This window comes from Dasypus novemcinctus, chromosome X (genome assembly GCF_030445035.2).
Source record: "Dasypus novemcinctus isolate mDasNov1 chromosome X, mDasNov1.1.hap2, whole genome shotgun sequence".
In the NCBI taxonomy this organism is placed as follows: Eukaryota; Metazoa; Chordata; class Mammalia; order Cingulata; family Dasypodidae; genus Dasypus; species Dasypus novemcinctus.
This window is the reverse complement of record NC_080704.1, coordinates 44,184,568-44,203,983: the sequence shown is the minus strand read 5'-3', so window position 1 is coordinate 44,203,983 and position 19,416 is coordinate 44,184,568. Positions and strand designations below refer to the sequence as shown.

The 19,416-nt window shown below is 40.2% G+C and overlaps 1 protein-coding gene and 1 long non-coding RNA gene across 2 annotated transcripts in view; one reads left to right on the top strand and one right to left on the bottom strand.

Moving 5' to 3' along the window:
• The window catches only part of TSPAN7 (tetraspanin 7), a 143,741-nt gene extending 138,230 nt beyond the window's left edge, over positions 1-5,511 (bottom strand). Inside the window, exon 1 of the mRNA XM_004457650.3 lies at positions 5,365-5,511. Within this exon, the coding sequence (XP_004457707.1) occupies positions 5,365-5,445 (81 nt within the window). The 5' untranslated portion in view covers positions 5,446-5,511. The remainder of the gene's footprint in view (positions 1-5,364) is intronic.
• Positions 5,512-6,173: 662 nt separating this feature from the next.
• Positions 6,174-14,077, top strand: LOC111763944 (uncharacterized). Its single transcript, XR_002796667.3, has 3 exons — positions 6,174-6,251; positions 10,911-11,074; positions 11,978-14,077. It is a non-coding gene; the product is annotated as an uncharacterized lncRNA (long non-coding RNA).
• Positions 14,078-19,416: the final 5,339 nt, after the last annotated feature.

The following is a 19,416-nucleotide window of genomic DNA, read 5'->3' as shown; positions in this document are numbered from 1 at the left end:
GAGCAAGAAAACTAGGGGAAAATACCAGCAAAAGTTTGAAGGAAATGATGCCCAAACTAAAGTTCTGTACTCAGCCAAACTACCAAGTTAAAGATAAAAATAAGATATCATACTTAAAAGGCCTAAAAACATTAACCTTCCATATACCCTTTTCAAGAAAGTTACCAGAAGATTTGCTCCACTAAAATGAAGGAATAAACTAAGGGGAAAGACAGGACATCTAGGAAACAAGGGATCCAATATAAAAAGAGAGGGGATTTACCCGAATGATAGTGAAGGGAGATTCTAAGATGTCCGCTGTTTCAAACACTCAGAAAGCATTAATCCAGATTTAAGGTCAGAATGCTCTTGGAGAAATGTTTCAAAGGGAACTAATAGGATACCTGGAGTGTTTGAACATACTGAGTGAAGATGCACAGTTCTTGGGAAGAATTTGGAGATAGATCAGTGACAAACATTGAAAACTAAGCAAAGGGATTGAGCCCAGGACCTCGTGCATGGGAAAAAGGCATTCAACCATTGAGCTACATCTGCTCCCCAATGAGAGTTGTTTTTTCTTTGTTTGTTAGGAGGTAATGGGAATCAAACCCAGGACTTCCTACATGGAAAGTTGCTCAACTGCTTGAGCTACATCTGCTCCCAAAACAAAGCAATTCTTAACTCCAGGGAAAACAAAAAGTTGTGCAAATAATCATAATATATATACTAGATGGCTCAGCTGTGAATAAGGTTTACCTAGTCATATTATGTAATCACTGACTACTACTCTAACCAAAATGCTATAATTGTACTGGAAAAACGTGAATATATGAAATGAGTTTGGGAGCAGAGGACAGGGACAGGAGAGCCAAATCTTGGATGATGGTGACAGAGGCAAAACCTTAATTCAAAAAGAGAAAAAAAGGGAAATTTAGGTCGTATGAGTTACCATACACATACATACACACACACACAAACCCATAGAGCTGTACAACACAAAGAATGAGCCCTGTATAAACAATGGGCTAAAGTTAATAGCATAATTATAATAATATTGTTTTATCAAATGTAACAAAGGTACCATACAGTTAAAATATTAATAATAGGGAAAACTGTGTGTGTGAAAGGGGGATATAAGAGAACTCTGTATTTTCTGCATGACGTTTCTGCAAAACTACAACTGCATATATATATATACTATAATACTTAAAATCGAAAAGTTGGGAAGTATCAGTAAAAGTATGTTATTTAGAAATGAAGGTAAAATACCATAAGCAGCAGCTAGGAAAAGGTGATAAACATTCTACTGAATGCCAACTACCAGTATATATTAAACATTCCATCAATTTGTTGAATTAAACTGACATGCAAAATAGAAGTATAAACTTTAGTACATGGCCAAATTTAAACATTCATTAAAATGTTAGGGGCTGCTCTTTAAGATATCCCCCCCCTCTATTTAATCCAATTACTTAAACTTTCTGGATTACAAAAGAACAGGCAAAAAATTTTTTTCACTATTTCTTTAAAAATCTTCCCCAAAATATTGATGTTTCCCAAATAAGAATAAAAAAATCACTGGCATTTCACCATGACAGAAGGTAACAGCTCTATTGATAAGCTAACTATTTCCTTGGTAGATGAAATAAAATCCAATAAGTCTGTAATGAAGGTATATTTTTCTTCACAAAGTTTTATTTCATTTATTGGATTTAGAGGTGGTTTATTTAAATCTTAACTTGGAATCTAGATGAGTGTTTAAAATACATAAAAATCTGATAAATCACAACAAAAGTTACCTAGTAAGCAACATAAATATGAAATTTTCCTACTTGCCCTTAAAAAAATGGTATTCATCATAAAGGAGGGATATTATTTTATATTAGAGGAAGGTAGATATCTTTTTATTCAAGCTTAACAAATTAAATTAAAATTTCAGATAATCTAAAATGTCTGGCAAATTAGCTGACGATTCAAAACTAATAATTGAACTATTATTAGGATAGGCATGGCTGTGTAAAGTCTTCTGTTCCATTTTTCCACACTTTAATGGCAGGAACACATTTAAATAACCACTGGTAGATTGAACACAAAGCTGTTTTAAAAGCCACCACGTTGAGGTAAGTTGAGGTAAACAACTGTGCCTAAGAGTAGATAATAAAACTTTATTCATTCATTCATTCTTTAAGTAATATTTACTGAGTTAAACCACTATGTGCCAGGCACTACTTGCTACTCTTTACCACAAAGGATAGCTTACTCCTATGCGTGCTTTTCTTCCTTTTCTATAAACCTGAAAACAAAACATAAAAATAAATAAAAAAGATTCTGTTTACTAGCAGTCAGGTGATGTTATTTAACTGCAAGATAAATCATCCTAGCTATATGAACAAAAGTATATAAAGAGCTACCTGCTTTTGTGTCTTCCAACAAGGAGTTATGGTACACGATAGAGAACGTCAGGCAGGCTCTGGTATGGTGGTTTCAAATACTAGTAAATATAATGAATTTTACATCAGGTTCTATTACTTTCCATGAGATGTTCTACTACAGTAAACCCAATAGTGCAAAGGTTACCAGTACTATTGACATTGTGGGCTGCATAATCATTTGCTGGGGGTGGGAGGGGAGCGCTCTCCTGTGCACTGTAGGATATTTAGCAGCATCTCTGGTCTCTACCCACTTGATGCCAATAATACCACTGCTCCCAGTTGTGACCAAAAATGTCTCTAGACATTGCCAATTGTCCCAGGGGGAGGAGGATTGCAGAAAAATTACCTCCTGTTGAGAGCCAGCCCTTTAGAGGGATTCCTCAGAGACTGAATATGATTGTAGACAGAAGAGGAGGACAGAAAGCAAAGCTATTTTGTTCTGACCACAACTTTAGACTTCTGGTTTACTATATGTCCAGGTACATTAACCTTCTTGATACTACCGGTCTACCACCATTTTCAGGTCAAATATCTTCTCATCCTAAATTTAAACTGAGATAAGGGAAGAAAAGAAGCCTCTTTAAAACAATTCACAAAGGACACAATTCTGCCTAATCTTTCCAACATCTTCCACTTAAAAAATAACAGACATAGTTCTAAGTGCTGGAGAAAACAGGTGCTGCATATTGCAGCACCTGGAACACTTACTGCAGTGGATAAATCACTCATAAATGGCATGGAAAACACGGCATTTGGACCAAGGTTTACTCAGGAAAATACCTTGTTTAATATACCCTAGTGCCTAGTGTCTAGACAGATCTCATTTTTTTGGTTGTGAAGTAGGAAATGATTATTGAATACTACTTAAACAATTGAAAATGCTCCAGGTAAATATTTTCTTGAAGACTATGAAAATCTCAAATGTGAAAAAAATATTAAAACGTGACCATCAAGGAACTTGGAAAGACATAAAATGCAGGGATTTTTAAAGATGTATTAGGGGGCACTGAGTGATTAGATTCACAAGGCGGTGTTGGGGGAGGTATGCAAAGAGTGCATATTAAAGCCTCTGCTTAGAAGACCCCCTTCTTTACCAGCCTGCACTGATGCTGAAAGAACACCCTCTCATTTACACTGTAAACCTTATTTTTCTCGAAGCTAAAAATAACCACTCATATGATTTACTCCAGAAACAAATAGGAAGTCAAGTAAATAATAAAGGGCCAGACAAAAAAGACTTAAAGAAATAAATAAAAAAGCTAAACCAGTCTGGGAAGTTTCAGCAACCAGCACGCATTACAGCCTTTTCCAGGCAGGACATAAGATATGATCCGTGCCTTGCTCATGATTCCACCTCCGAAATTTCTCAATCTGTGTCGTTTGCAGTTCAAATAAAGTCGGTTCCTGTGTTCACCTCATTTGATACAGCAGTTAATCTATCCTATCTCACTGCAGAACTCCTAGTATGCCAGTCCCCAGAGTGTCCATAATGTTCCCGACCTAAAAATCACCGATGCCAGAGACAAGGAAATGCCTGAGAGAACATTAGGATTTTTAAAAAATATGTATCCTTAATAAATCACAGCTCCGGACTTGGCCGTTACAAACAGCCCGGGTTATCACCAAGCCGATTCTGGGTACCTCATACAGCACTGTGTCCCAGTTTCAAAGCAAAATTAGGGTTAGTTGGGATGCGGGGTGGGGAGAGAAGGAAAACAACCAAAGGCTAGTGTGGCTCTTTCTAGAGAGCCTCAGGGTTTCAAAATGACTGCCTTAGAAGCTGGAAAGACCTAGATTATTGGAGGTGGGGGGCGCGGGTAAAACACATTCATTCACGCGCAGGGTGGCCTGGTGTGGGAACGGGGAACTTGGGGAGGAGGGGGTCGTCTACATAGAAAAACAGCAGGGAACGTTCTTCAGGTACCACCCACCTCTCCAAGTGAATCACTGCAGTGTCAGCTCTGCACTGATTCCACGAACTGCCAAGCAGGATGAGGTAAGGCACAAGCTTGGAGCCCCCTCCTCCTCTTCCTCCCCCTCCCGCGCGCTGAAGAGCGCATCCCACGGCGAGGTGCACGGCGCAGCCCCCTGCGGCCCCGGCTGAGGGGCTGACGTCACCCTTCTGCATTGAGCTTCTAGGACCGGTGGCAGCACCGAATGCGGAGTAGCGTTGGGGCGCTATAGCTTTTACCAAGTGACGGGGATCCTCACCCGGGGCGCTCTGGATTGGGTTCACGCGGTAACAGAATGACCAGAAGGGGTGTGTAAGGATGGAGGGGGGTGAGGGTGGGAGAAGGGTCGCCAAAAAGCCCAAAGATTCCCCCGGTTTATGTAAGACCCTCTCCGCTCCGAGCGCCTCCAGGCGGCCGCGGCGCCCGCCCCCGATCCCTGCGCTTGGAGGGTTGTGGTCGGGTCGCCCTTGCTAGCCAGCCAAGCACAGGGCTCCAGGCGTCTCCTGCCCGCAGCCCCGCGGGGACGGCAATAACTGGGAATCTGGAATCAAACCCCGCGCTCCCGCTCCGGCGCCCGCTCCCAATCTGCCACAGGTTAGCTCCGCCAGGCGCCGCGGGAGGCGCCGCCGCGGGAGGGTGGGAAGCGGTGTAGGGAGAGGGAAAAAAGACGAATAAACCCGCAACTTTTCCCAGGGGCTGATCCCATCCCGCGGGCTTAAAAAGGAAATTGATGCATGCAAAAAATTTTGGCAAGGTCGATAACTAGCAGCCACCGCCACCACGCAGTCCCCCGCAGCCTGCGCCAGGCGAGGTCTAGGGTCTAAGCAGCCCCAAGTCCGCGCTCCGTCGTCCCTCAGCCCCGGCCCAGCACCCCGCGCCTGCCTCCCTGAGGAAGGCGCTGGTTTGATAATTTGGTTTAGATTTCCCCCTTTCTTTTTTAGAGCATCACCTTACGGACAGACGGACGGCGGCCCCTCCATCGGCCCGGTGTGGACACTCACCCAGAAGACGAAGGAGTAGATAATGAGGAGGGTTTTGAGACAGGTTATCACAGGTTTGGTCTCCATTCTCCTCGATGCCATACTACAGAGCTCCGGCGGCAGCGGCGGGCGGCAGGCGGGCGCGCGGGAGGGGGAAAGGGGCGGAGCGGGGCGGGGCGGGGCGAGAGCGCGTGCCGCGAGCGGCCGAGTGCGCGCGCAGACGAGGCCGTGCGCGTGCGTGAGCGCGCACCCTGCGGGGGCGCCCACCGAAGAACGCGGCCCGGCAGCAAATGCGCATGCTCGGCAGGCCGCCAGGCCAGGCCATCCCGCGCAGGCTCAGACCCCCAGCCTAGGAGAGGGGACTATACCGGAGATGCGGTATGGGAGAGTCTAGGGGTAGGATCGGAAGTCCGAGGTACCTCGCCCAAGCTCCCGTGGCATTTAGATTTCTGATATGTACACAGTAGGGCCTTATGTTTGCTGGACTGTCTGCACCTGGCTACATGAGGTTTATTTGATGCCCCTGAAAAACAATCACGTGCGTTCCCCACAGGGCCGTCTCACATGGAGGTGGCCCAGTAGTCATATCTTTGGCAACAAGAAGGCCTTGTTTGTGCTAGGAACAGACTGTGACAGGTGGCCAGAGATACAGCTGGAGAAATGGTCAGGAACCCAGAGGCTCAGGCAGAGACCGCTGAATCTTTGCTACCACAGGTATTTCCAGGCTCCCAAGAGCTTCATTTTTTAGGCCTCTTCACATTTTGAAATGATACTAAATGGCAAATAGGTTCTGTACGAAGTAACCATCCTTCCTGAACATAAAATATTTTACAGATAACTGGAAAAATTAAAAAGTGCCTGAGGATCATTTGCCCCCCACCCTAACAAGTGCAGGCCACCCAATGCAGGTAAGAGGGAGCTGCATGAAAGAGGTCAAAAAGTAATCTTTGAAAACAATTAGGAAGGTCGTCAAAAGGATAAACTCAGTGTTGTCACATGACCAACAATTCCACTCCTAGGTGAAACCAAGAGAATTGAAAATGTATGTCCACACAAAAAATAGTATGTGAATATTCATAGCAGTTGTATTCATAATAGCCAAAAAGTGGAAATGACCCAAACAAAATATCTACACAATGGAATATTATTCAGCAATGAAAAGGAATGGAGTTCTGATGCTCTAGCATGGGGGAAACATTCTGCCATGTGAAAGAAACCAGTCACAAAAGATCACATATTGTATGGTTCCATTTAGATGAAATGTTCAGATTATGCTAAGTTATAGAGAAAGTAGGTTCCAGTTACCAGAGGCTGGGGAAGGGGGAATGGGGAGTGACCACTAATGGGAGGGTGTTTCTTTTTGGAGTGATGAAAATCTTCTGGAATTAGTGGTCATGACTGCAAAATTTTGTGAATATGCTAAAAACCACTGAATTTAAAAGGGTGAATTTTATGACGTGAACTATATCTCGATTAAAAAAATAAACATCACGTTCACTCCACCCACATTCCCTGTGCCTGGTTTGTAGAGAAACACACACTACAGATTCTGTGGGAAATTTCACTTGATTTCTGCAAGAAACTGCGGTAAAGTGGCATCCACAGTCTAACTCAGTCGTGGCTTCTGTTAAGGATACCTTTTGTGAAAAAGTGAAAAATAGAGTTGCTAAGGCTTGGGGAAAGCCTGCCATGTTGAGTCACTGCAGGAGTATTTATTACCTCCATGGTCTCAGGTCATTGTATAAACAGGAAGTACACAAAAATGAGGAAAAGGGGAACCTTGTTAAGGAAATGATCAGTCAGAACTGAAGGGTATATGGTTACAGAAAGGAGTGGCTAGGAATATGAGTACAGGTGAAATAAGGTTAGGAACGGATTGAGCAAGGAGTCTGTTATAAAGAGACACCCTGTTACAAGGGAGCCCCTGCACAGCGATTCCCAACTCTCATCACTTATTTGATCAGCTGGAGAGATTTTTTTAAAACTCTCAAAGTCTGAGCCCAACCCCAGATGTTCTGATTCAACTGGTATGGGTGAAGACTCAGCATTTTTTAAAAACTCTTCAGGTGGTACTAATGTGATCCAAGAGTTCCTCAACTCACTACCACTACTTCAGTGAACTTCAGAAAGGAGCGTCTCCTAGACTCTTATTAGAGTCCCAGGGCTGAATGTATGCTACTGTTGCAGCTTCAGGGAAAGGATCCTGAAGAATTCAGTGGGTCTCCTTAGCCTCAGAAGGTCTTGCCCATGTGTAATTACTTTGTAAAGGAGTCAGAAACCTCAATTTCCAACCCAATGAGGACACTATGAAGTTAACATATATTCACGATGAAGCCCATCAGCTTAAACTAACTCACCATTTCCGTTTGTCTCCAGCTTCTTTGGCAATAGATATCTTTGGGATATTTTGTCCACGTTCTTGAAAACTTGAACTGTGCTAGCAAAAATAAATTATTTAAACATAAGGATAGATAAGCATACTGGGTAATGAAATTAATGGGTGAATTAATATAGATTTTAGCTAGATCCTTGCTACTCAAACTATAGTCTGTGTCATAGAGTGACACAGATATAGGCTAAAACCTTTCCAGTTTGCCCAGGACTGAGGGTTTCCCAAGACTTGGGACTTTCCTTGCTAAAACAGGGAAAGTTCTAGGCAAACCAAGGCAAATTGGCTTCCACTGGGAGAACTTGTTGAAAATACTGACTCTCGGGCCTCACCCCAAGCCTACTGAGAATCAGCATCTGCATTTTAACAAGATCCCCAGGGGATTCTTGTGCACAGTAATGCCTGAGGTGCACTGATACAGAGTTCATCAAAATATAACCACAGCAAGTCCAAAGGCCCTGGCGCCTGAGGGAATGTAGCATTTGGGGAACCAAAAGAAGGTCAGTAAGACTCAATAGCAAGAGGCAAAGTCCATCCAGGTCCTTTCAGGTCCTATTAGGAATTTTAATTTTTACCTAAAAGTGATGGGATGCTTTTGCTTTATATTTGCCTTAAATTCAACAAATACTTCAAGGAGAACTAGACTGTAATCAAAGCACCTACCTGGTCCCTGCTTCTACAGTCATACCCTCTATGTGCTGTTCACATGGCAGCCAGAGAGGCCTTGTTCAACCAATTTATATCATGTCACTCCCTTGCTTAAAACTCTCCAGTGAATTCCCATCTGCAGTTAGGGCCAAATTTCAACTCCGTACCCCAGCTTATAAAGCATGCATGAGCTGACCCCAACTTTCTTACCCACTCCTCTCTCCTTCCCCCTGTGCTTCACTGCACTGACATTCTTTCTGTACTTCAGCCAGGCTCCATTTCACCTTAGGGCCTCTACACTAGCTGGTAACCTATAGAATGCTTTGTCCCTAAACCCTGAATGGTTGGTTCCTTCCTGTCATTCATCTCAGTATAGATGTCAGTATAGAAGAGAGACCACTTCTGACTAAAGTAGCCACCCAGTTGAAAATAGCCGCCCCAGGGAATGGATGTAGCTCAAATGGTTGAGTACCTACTTCCTATGTACGAGGTCCCGGGTTTGATCCCCAGCACCTCTAGGTATGCCCCTTTTGTCCCTTTTGTTTGAACCTGTAGTTGGTTCTGGAGTTGGTAGATGTACATCCAAGAGACTTGAATCTCTGGGCTGTCCATGTGCCAGCTGGGCCCTGAGCCTAAGTGGAATTGCAACACCTACTCTCCAGTTCATTGGACTCACCCAGGACAACTAACAAGGAGGTGAGGATGGATAACCACCACACCAAGGAACTGAGAGAGTCTACAACTGCAAGCTAGAGAGTCCTATCCATCAGCCATATGGGATCAAAGCCCCCTCTCAATTAGAGGTGGAGTGGGCATCACCATCCCAGGATCCTCAGGATTGGGGAATAAAATATAGACTAGAGTAGACTTACTGGTATTCTATTATAAATTTGTTGTGATTCTCGCAATGGAAGAAATTATATCATTGATGTGGAGACAGTGGCCACTGGAGGTGCTGAAGGCAGAGAGAAGGAGAAAGAGGTGTAATATGGGGACATTTTTGGGACTTGGCATTATCCTGAATAACATTGCAAAGACAGATACAGGCCATTATATATCCTGGCATAACCTACAGAATTGTGTGGGAGAGAGTGTAAACTTCAATGTAAACTATAATCCATGCTGAGTGGCAATGCTCCAAAATGTGTTCATCAGTTGCAATGAACTTACCACACTAATGAAAGAAGTTGTTAATATGGGGAATGGTGGGAGGTGTGGGGAGTGGGGCATATGGGAATCCCTTATATTTTTTATGTAATCTAAGTATCTTTTAAAAATAACTAAAAATATATTTTAAAAAAAGAAAAAACAAACCAAAAACCAACATTCATTGGGGAGTAGATGTAGCTCAGTGGTTGAGTGGTTGAACCCATGTACAAGGCCCTGGGTTCAATCTCCAGTACCTCCTAAAAATTTTTATTAAAAAAAAAAGAAAATAGCCATCCTATCACTTTCTGTTCTCACTCTCTACATAGCACCTATCTAAACATTTTTAAATTTATTTTCCTGATTATTTTTCGTCTGTCTTACCTCTAGAAGATAAGCCCTTCCCAGGCAGGTATTCATCTGTTTTGCTCACTATTGCATCCCCAGCACCTAGATAAGGGAGGCACTAAAAAAAAGTTGAACAAATGAATGGTACATAGTAGTCCCTCAGTAGATAATGGTTGACTGACTAAAATACGTGGAGATACTTGAAATGGGCCTTGAAGTATGAATATATCTTGCTCAGGCAAAGTTAGACACTCTTGCAGGGTCTCCCTCCCCCTCCCCTTCCCCTTCCCCCTCCCCCTCCCCCCTCTCCCTCATGAGAACTATAAGAACAAGTAGGAAATAGATTGAAAGAAAAATATGTATACATTTTTTTTAAAGATTTTTTTCTCTCCCCTTCCCCCTCCACCCGGGTTTTCTGTTCTCTGTGTCTATTTGCTGCATCTTCTTTGTCCGCTTCTGTTGTTGACAACCGCACAGGAATCTGTTTCTTTCTGTTGCGTCATCTTGTTGTGTCAGCTCTCCATGTGTGCGGCACCATTCCTGGGCAGGCTGCACTTTCTTTCGCTCTGGGCGGCTCTCCATATGGGGCGCACTCCTTGCGCGTGGGGCTCCCCTACGCGGGGGACACCCCTGCATGGCAGGGCACTCCTTGCGCGCATCAGCACTGCACATGGGCCAGCTCCACACGGGTCACGGAGGCCCGGGGTTTGAACCGTGGACCTCCCATGTGGTAGACGGACACCCTAACCACTGGGCCAAGTCCACCGCCTGTATAAAGTTTTAACAGTGGTGCTCTGGGTACTGGAGGTATGGGTGATTTTGTTTCCTGTTTTCTTATATTTATTCTACTTTCCAACATTTCTGATATTTTGTATTATATATATAATCCAAGAAGAAGAATGTTTATAAAGGAGTGCCTCCATCAAAAGGATTAAAATGATAAAACTTTAGTACTTAAGGGGGAAAACCCTGAGCTCCTTTGTGTATATATATGTATATATATTTCATATTTATTAGTATATCTGTTTGTTTCCAGGGAACCTGCTTGAGCACCTAAGATAACTTTCACACTGCGATTCAGAAAAGCCCACGGGCCTGAGACTGGACCTACCAAGTGTATGTTTGCAAAAGCCTCTCAGGAAAGCGCTCAATCAAAGAGGGGAGAGAATTGAGGTTCGCAAACTTCGTTTAAGAGCCTTGGTAAGCGTCAAAGGGATAGAGTTGTTCTGAAGACAGTCAGGTACAGACATGGAATGGTCGATGCAGTTCTTTACCTTTCCTCTATAGGGATTTATCTCTGAGATTCTAGGGAAAGGAGTTGGTGTTTTAAAAAACCAGCTGAATTAGAAAAAAATTTTCATAAAGATATTGAGAGCACAAATTGTTGTAGCCAATATAGTCTGCTTAACAAAAAATAGCAGGAATAAAAAGTCCTGTTCTCTTTTCAACAGAATGACAGTTGACTCAGAACATGGGGTGGAAACATAAAAGACTCAAAAAACTTTCCTAAAACAACACGAGCTAGAAAGAAGGAAAATACCAATACCACTTAGTAACAAGACTACATTCATGACACTTAAAATGGGCTCACTATGTGATAGGAGGGATGGGTTTATAAATATTGAATACAAGTGCACCTCCCCTCAAATGGGGGACTTGCTGACATGTTGGGAGGAATTTGAGAAGAGTTAGAGTTATTCAATTTTGTATTTGTCCTTCAAAAATAAGTAAATGTACAAAATGTGTCTACAAGAATACTCATTGAAGAATTCATGATTAGAATAGTAAAAAATGGAAACAACCCAAATATCCATTGACAAGGTTGTGCCAATTAAGCATTAATTCTACAGAATTATTGAGCGCCTGTAATTTACCACTTACTTTTCTAAGGACTGGGAATATAGCTGTGAGCAAAACAAAGAAGGTCCCTGTCCTCAAAGTTTTTACCCCAAGACAAACAATTGTTGGAAAGACAAACAATAAACCTAATTTTAGCATAATCATACTACAGAATGCTAGGATGCAGTTTTAAAAATTAGATATTTTAAAATGTGTTAAAGCAAAATATCCATCAAAATATAATACATAATTTTTTATTTATAGGAATAAGTTACATGCAAAGAGCCATGTGACAGGGGTAGAGATTGAGTAATGTGGCCATAAGCCAAGGAATACCATGGACTAAACCTATCAGAAGCCAAGAGAGAGGCATGGAACAGAATCTCCACTTTAACTGGAAACACAGCCCTGCTGACACCTTAATTTCAGACGTCCAGCCTCCAGAAGACTGAAATAATAAATTTTTGTTATTAAAAAAAAACAAGTTACAGGGAGACTTTTAATTTCCCAGTTCCATACCTCCTAAAGAAACAAGGAAGATGAACAGATACAGGAAGTGCAAACAACAAGGAGGGTAGGGAGAAATAAATAAATAAAATAAATTTTAAAATCTTTTATGAAAAGCAGCCATGAAGGGTTTTTGAGTAAGCATTTAATTTTTCATTCAAAATAAATTAGATATTTTAACAATGAGTGAAAAAAGACCTGCTTTTCAAAAGAATCTTGTGCTATGGAGAGAACATTAAAAAAATTTTATGTTAAAATGATCATAGATTGACAGGAAGCTGCAAAGAGAAGTCCTGTGTATCCTTCATTGAACTTCCCACAATGGTTGCATCTTACATAACTATAGTATGATATCATAACCAGAAAACTGATATTGTTACAGTGTGTATGTATAGTTCTATGTCAATTTATCATATGTGTATATTCATGTAATCATCACTACAATCAAGATACAGAACTATGCCACAACCAGAGATCTTCCTCATGCCACCTTTTTATAGTCACACCACTCCCCTTCCTCACCACCCCTAATGCCTGACAACCAACTAATTTGTTTGGAGAAAGTATTTTTAAAACAGACATTCAGAATCGAGGATATCATGATATTTTGTTGCCAGAGACATTCTAAATATTCTTATAGCAGCGCACTTGAAAAACATAGAAAAATGTAATGTGTATATAGGGTACAAGGAATGACAAATTTAATACTCCTGTACTCACACCCAGTTTAAGAAATAAAACAGTATTTATGTGTTCTTTCCCAATCATTCCTACTTCTTCCTCACTGGGACTAGTCACCACTTTTAATTATTTTACTTATTGTTAAACATTGCTTTTTGTTAGTATGTAACCATTATATCACATATTAACTTTTGCATGCTTTCAAATTTTATATAAGCGGTATCATTCTGTATGTATTCTTCTGTGACTTCTGTTTTTACTCAAAATTATGTTTTTGAGGTTCACACATGTTGATGGTTAACTCATTTTCACTGTATGAATAAACTTGGGAGTTCTGCTCTAAAAAAAACTAGTTACAGAAAGACTTATAATTTCACACTTCTGTGAATATAATAATAATAAAATGTATTTGTGTTCATAGAAAAAAACTGGATGAATATACATACCAATCTCTGAATGGTATTAGGGAGGAATTCTACCTCTGAAAACGATCATTAGATTTTTTTCCCAACAGAACTGTTTTTATAATAAAAATTTAAATTCTTATAAAGACATGCTGTGGAAAAATGTGGCAAACTGTTAAAAGTTTATAAATCTGGGTAGAGAGTATGTAGTAGGTTGAATTATATAACCCAGGAAAAAATTCACATTCTAATGTTTATAACCCATTCCTGTGAGTATGAACCCATTGTAAACAGGAACTTTTGAAGATGTTATTTTTAGGTAAGGTGTGGCCAAACTGAATGAGGGTAGGCCTTAGTCCTACTGTTGGAGGCTTGATGAAGAGAGAGTCATATGGAGGAGGAAAAACTGGAAGGCAATGGAACCAGGAAGAGAAAGTAGGGGACATCCCCATGTACATTGCAGTGTGATGGAAGAGCCATGGACCCAAGGATTGTCTGTGGCCAGCATCAGAAAGTTAAAGACCTCTGTGAAAAAGCATCTCCTTGCTAATGCCTCAATTTTGGACTTCTAGCCTCAAAACCATGAGTGAATAAATTCCCATTGTTTAAGCCATCCCATTGTATGATATTTGTCTTAGCATATGGGAAACTAAGACAGGGTATATTGGACTTTTCTGTATTATTTATGTATTTTTTTTTTGCTTCCCCCCCATTATTAGAGAACTTGTGGGTTTACAAAGCAAATATATATTAAATACAGGATTCCTATATACCACCCTATTGTTAATACCTTGCATTTGCTTGGAATATTTGTTACAACTGATGATAGTACATTTTTATAGTTGTACTATTAACTATAGTCCATGATTTAAATTAGGGTTTATTGTTGGTGTACTACAGTTCCATGGATTTTTTTTTAATTATTCTGTTACCATATATAACATTTCCTCCTTTAATAACAGATCCATATTTCAGTGCTGTTCACAATGTTGTGCTACCATCACTACCATTCATTTTCAAAACATTTCCATCATTCTAAATAGGAACCTATATATTTTCAGCCTCAACTTCCCATTCCCTATCCACACTCTGGTAACCTATACTCTAGATTCTGACTCTGAGTTTGTTTATTCTAATTGTTTCAAATCAGAAAGATCATACAATATGCTTTTTGTGTCTGGTTTATTTCACTGAACATGATGTCTTCAAGATTCATCCATGCTATCACATCAGGGCTTCATTCCTTTTTACAGCTGAGTAATATTCCATTGTATGTATATAACACATTTTATTTATCCATTCATTGGTTAATGGACACTTGGGATGTGTTCATATTTTGGGAATTGTCAATAATGCTCCTGTGAACATCAGTGGAAAAATATCTGTTCATGTCTCTGCTTTAAATTCTTTGGGGTACATACCTAGCAGTGGAATTGCCAGATCATATGGTAGCTCTATACTCAGCTCAACTACCATCAAGTTGTCTTCTGCAGTGGCTGCACCGTTTTATATTGCCACCAGCAGCAAATGAGAGTTCCTGTTTCTTCACAATCTCTCCAATGCTTGTTGGTTTCTGTTTTTGTTTGTTTTTTAAAGCAGTCATTCTAATGGGTATGAAATGGTACTTCATTGTGGTTTTGGTTTGCATTTCCCTTGGTGGCTGATGATGTTGAGCATCTTTCCATGTGCTTTCTGGCCATTTGTATGTCTTCTTTGAAAAGATGTTTAGTCAACTCTTTTGCCAATCTTATAATTGAGTTGTTTGTCCTTTAGTTGTTCAGTTGAAGGATTTGTTTATATATTCTGGGTATTAAACCTTATCAGATATGTGCTTTCCAAATTTCCTCTCCCATTGTATACATTGTTTTTTTATTTTCATGAGGAGGTCATTTGAGGGACATAAGTTTTTAATTTTAATGAAGTCCTAGTTATCTATTTTTTGTTGTTGTTGCTTGTGCTTTTGGTGAAAAGTTTAAGAAACCATTACCTAACACAAGGTACTGAAGATGCTTCCCTATATTTTCTTCTAGGAGTTTGATATTTCTGGCACTTATTTTAAGGTCTTTGATCCACTTTGAGTTGGTTTTTGTATAAGATGTGAGATTGGGATCGTCCTATTTTTTTTGCAAATGGTGATCCAGTTTTCCCAGGACCATTTGTTGAAGAGACTATTCTTTCTCAGTTGAGTGGTATTAGCAGCCTTGTCAAAAATCAGTTGGCCATAAATGTGAGGGCTGATTTCTGAGCTCTCAATTCGATTCCATTAGTCTTTTTATCTGCCCTTGTGCCAGTATCATGCTGTTTTTATTATTATAGCTTTGTAATACGTTTTAAGACTTGGAAGTTTGAGTCTTCCAAAATCATTCTTCTTTTTCAAGATAGCATTACCATCTTGAAATCGGGCCCCCTTACCCTTCCATATAAATTTAATGTTTGGCTTTTCCATTTCTGCAAAGAAGTTTGTTGAAATTTTTTTGGGATTGTGATGAATCTATAAATTGATGTAGGTAGTACTGACACCTTAAAAAGGTTTAGTCTTGTAATCCATGAACACGGAATGCCCTTCTATTTTTCAGTTCTTCTTTGATTCTTGTAACAAAAGTTTTATAGTTTTCTGTGTACAAGTCCTTTACATCCTTGATTAGATTTATTCCTAGATATTTGATTCTTTTAGTTACTACTGGGAATGAACATTTTTCTTTCTTCTTCTGATTGTTCATTCCTTGTGTGTATAAACACTACTGATTTGGTGGTGTTGATCTTGTACCCTGACACAATGCTGAATTCATTTATTGCTCTGGGAGCTTTGTTGTGAATTTTTGAGGATTTTCTGTATATAGGATCATGTCATCTGCAAATAGGGAAAGTTTTACTTCTTCCTTTCTAATTTAGATGCTTTTATTTCATTTTCTTGCCTAATTGCTCTAGCAAGAACTTCCAGTACAATATTTTTTTTGTCTTTATTTTTTTAATGTTACATTAAAAAAGCATAAGGTCCGCATATACACCCCACCCCCCATTCCACTCCTCTCCCCATAACAACAACATCCTCTATCATCATAAGACATTCATTGCACTTGGTGAATACATCTCTGAGCACTGCTACACCTCATGGTCAATGGTCCACAGCATAGCCCACACTCTCCCACAGTCCACCCAGTGGGCCATGGGAGAACATACAATGTCCGTTAACTGTCCCTACAGCACCACCCAGGACAACTCCAAGTCCCGAAAATGCCCCCACATCACATCTCTTCCTCCCACTCCCTACCCCCAGCAACCACCATGGCCACTTTCTCCACATCAATGCCACATGTTCTTCGATTACTAATCACAATAGTTCATGAATAGAATATCAGTAAGTCCACTCTAATCCATACTCTATTCCTTCATCCTGTGGACCTTAGAATAGTTGTGTCAACTCCACATCCATATCAAGAGGGGCTTAGATTCCACATGGATGCTGGATGCAATCCTCCTGCTTTCAGTTGTAGGCACTCTTGGCTCCCTGGTGTGGTGGTTGACCTTCTTTGCCTCCATGTTAGCTGAGTGGGGTAAGTCCAATACACCAGAGTGTAGGAGTTGCAAGTCTGTTGAGGCTCAGGGCCTGGCTATCACATGGTCAGTCCAGAGATTCAGGTCCCCTGGGTATACATTACACCCCAGCACCAACTACAATTCTAGTAAAGTAACAGGAAAGGCTTGTGAAAAGAGATCACATCTGAGTCCAGCTCCATCACACAGAAACACCAACTCCAAAGAAGGGCCAACTGACATGGCACTGAACTCCATCTGCCATGATCATAGAACCTGTGGGTCTCTGTAGCCCTCAGAAGAACCAATACCTGGGGTTGTATCTACTTTATCTGTCTCTGGGACTCTGCTCAGGTGTGCATAAGGGCAACCCCTCTGATAACCTCCTGGCTCTTTTTGGAGACTCATAGCCATATAAACTCATTTGTCCTTTCCATTTCCTCCTTTTATTCAGGTCAAAAAGCATTTTTAACTCCTGGTATTATATGTAGACTGAGATATTCTGCTGGTCCGAGTTGACCCTTTTATTCAAGGTCATTTTCCAGTTATATCATCAGCTGGTACTTGGTAGTAATCCCTCGGCACCAGGGAGGCTTGTCCCCGGGAGTCATGTCCCATGCTGGGGGGAAGGTAAGACATTTACATGCTGAGTTTGGCTTTGAGACTGGCCACATTTGAACAACACGGAGGCTCTCAGGAGGTAACTCTTAGGCACCCTACAGCTCTAGGCCTTGTTCTCATTTCAGGTGCACAGGCTTACAAGCATAGTCATTAGCATCAAGGGCTCATTGTTGGACCTTCATCCTTTTTTGGTCTTTGTCATTGCACTTGGGGGATTGTTGCTGTTCCTTTAGGGACTGTGATAGAGCTCCCCTGGCTAGGAACTCAGTGCTCCCTCAGTTGTTGTTTTTAATTGTAACCACCATGAAAACATCCAAACATTTTTATGTACCCTGGATATATGCCCTGGAGAACTCCCTGTCAACCATGTGTCCCCTGTCAATAACATCCCAGTACAATATTGAATAACAGTTGTGACAATGGGCATCCTTGTCTTGGTCCAGATTTTAAGGGAAAGCTTTCAGTCTTTTACCATACAGTATGATGTTAGCTGTGGGTTTGTCATATATATCCTTTATCACATTGAGGAAATCTTCTAATCCTAATGTTGTAAGCATTTTTATCAAGAAGCATGCAGATTTTTTCAAATGACTTTTCTACATCAATTGAGATGATCATATGATTTTATTCTTCATTGTGTTAATGTGGTATATTACATTAATTGATTTTCTTATGTTGAACCAACCTTGCATACTAGGGTTAAATTCAACTCAATCTTGGTGTATAATTCTTTTAATATGCTGTTAGATTTGGTTTGCTAATACTCTATTGAGGATTTTTGCATCTATATTCATGAGAGATAATTGGTCTGTAGTTTTCTTGTGATATCTTTATCTGACTTGGTATGAGGGTGACGTTGGTCTCATAGAATGAATTAGGGAGTGTTCCATCCTCTTCAATTTTTTCGAAGCATTTGAACAAAATTGGAGTTAAGTCTTCTTGGAATGTTTGGTAGAATTCCCCTGTGAAGTCATATAGACCTGGGCTTTTCTTTGTTGGAAGGTTTTTGATAACTGATTCGATCTCTTTACTAGTAATTGGTTTGTTGAGATCTTCTATTTCTTCTTGTGTAGGTAATTTGTGTGTATGTTTCAAAGAATTTGTCCATTTCATCCAGGTTGTCTAATTTATTGGCTTACCATTGTTTATATAGTCTCTCTAATAGTCCTTTTTATTTTACTGGATCAGTAGTAATGCCCACATTTCATTTCCGATTTTTGTTATTTTTATGCTCTCTTTTTTCCCTTTGGCAGTCAAGCTAAGGTTTATCAATTTTATTGATCTTTGCAAAGAACCAACTTACGGTTTTCTTGATTCTATTTTATTTAATTTTTTGTTTGTTTTCTATATCACTTATCTCTGCCATAATATTTGTTCCTTCCTTTCTTCTGCTTGCTTTGGGTTTAGTATTCTTTATATGTATATTAGGTCTAGTTGGTTTAGAGTATTGTTCAAGATTGTATTTTTTTACTGATCTTCTCTTTCAGTGTTCTATCCATTATTGAAAGTGGTGTATTAAAATCTTCTACTATTAATATAGAACCATCAATTTCTCTGTTCAAATCTATCTGCTTTATATATTTTGGAACTGTGCTGTTAGCTGCATATATATTTTTTTGTTACATCTTCATGTTGAATTGTCCACTTTATCACTATATAATAACCAACCTTGTCTCTCATAACTGTTTTTGACTTAAAGTCTACTTTATCTGATGTTATATAGCTACCCCACCTCTCTTTTAGTAACTTCCTGAATGGTATAGTTTTATTTCCTATCCTCTCACTTTCAGCCTACTTGTCTCTTTGAATTTAAGATGAGTTTCTTGCAGACAGCATATTGCTGAGTCATTCTTTTTTATCCATTCTGCCAATTTGCCTTTTTCCTTGAGAGTTTAATCCATTTACATTTAAAGTCACTACTGGCAATGCAAAACTTTATTCTACCATTTTGCTATT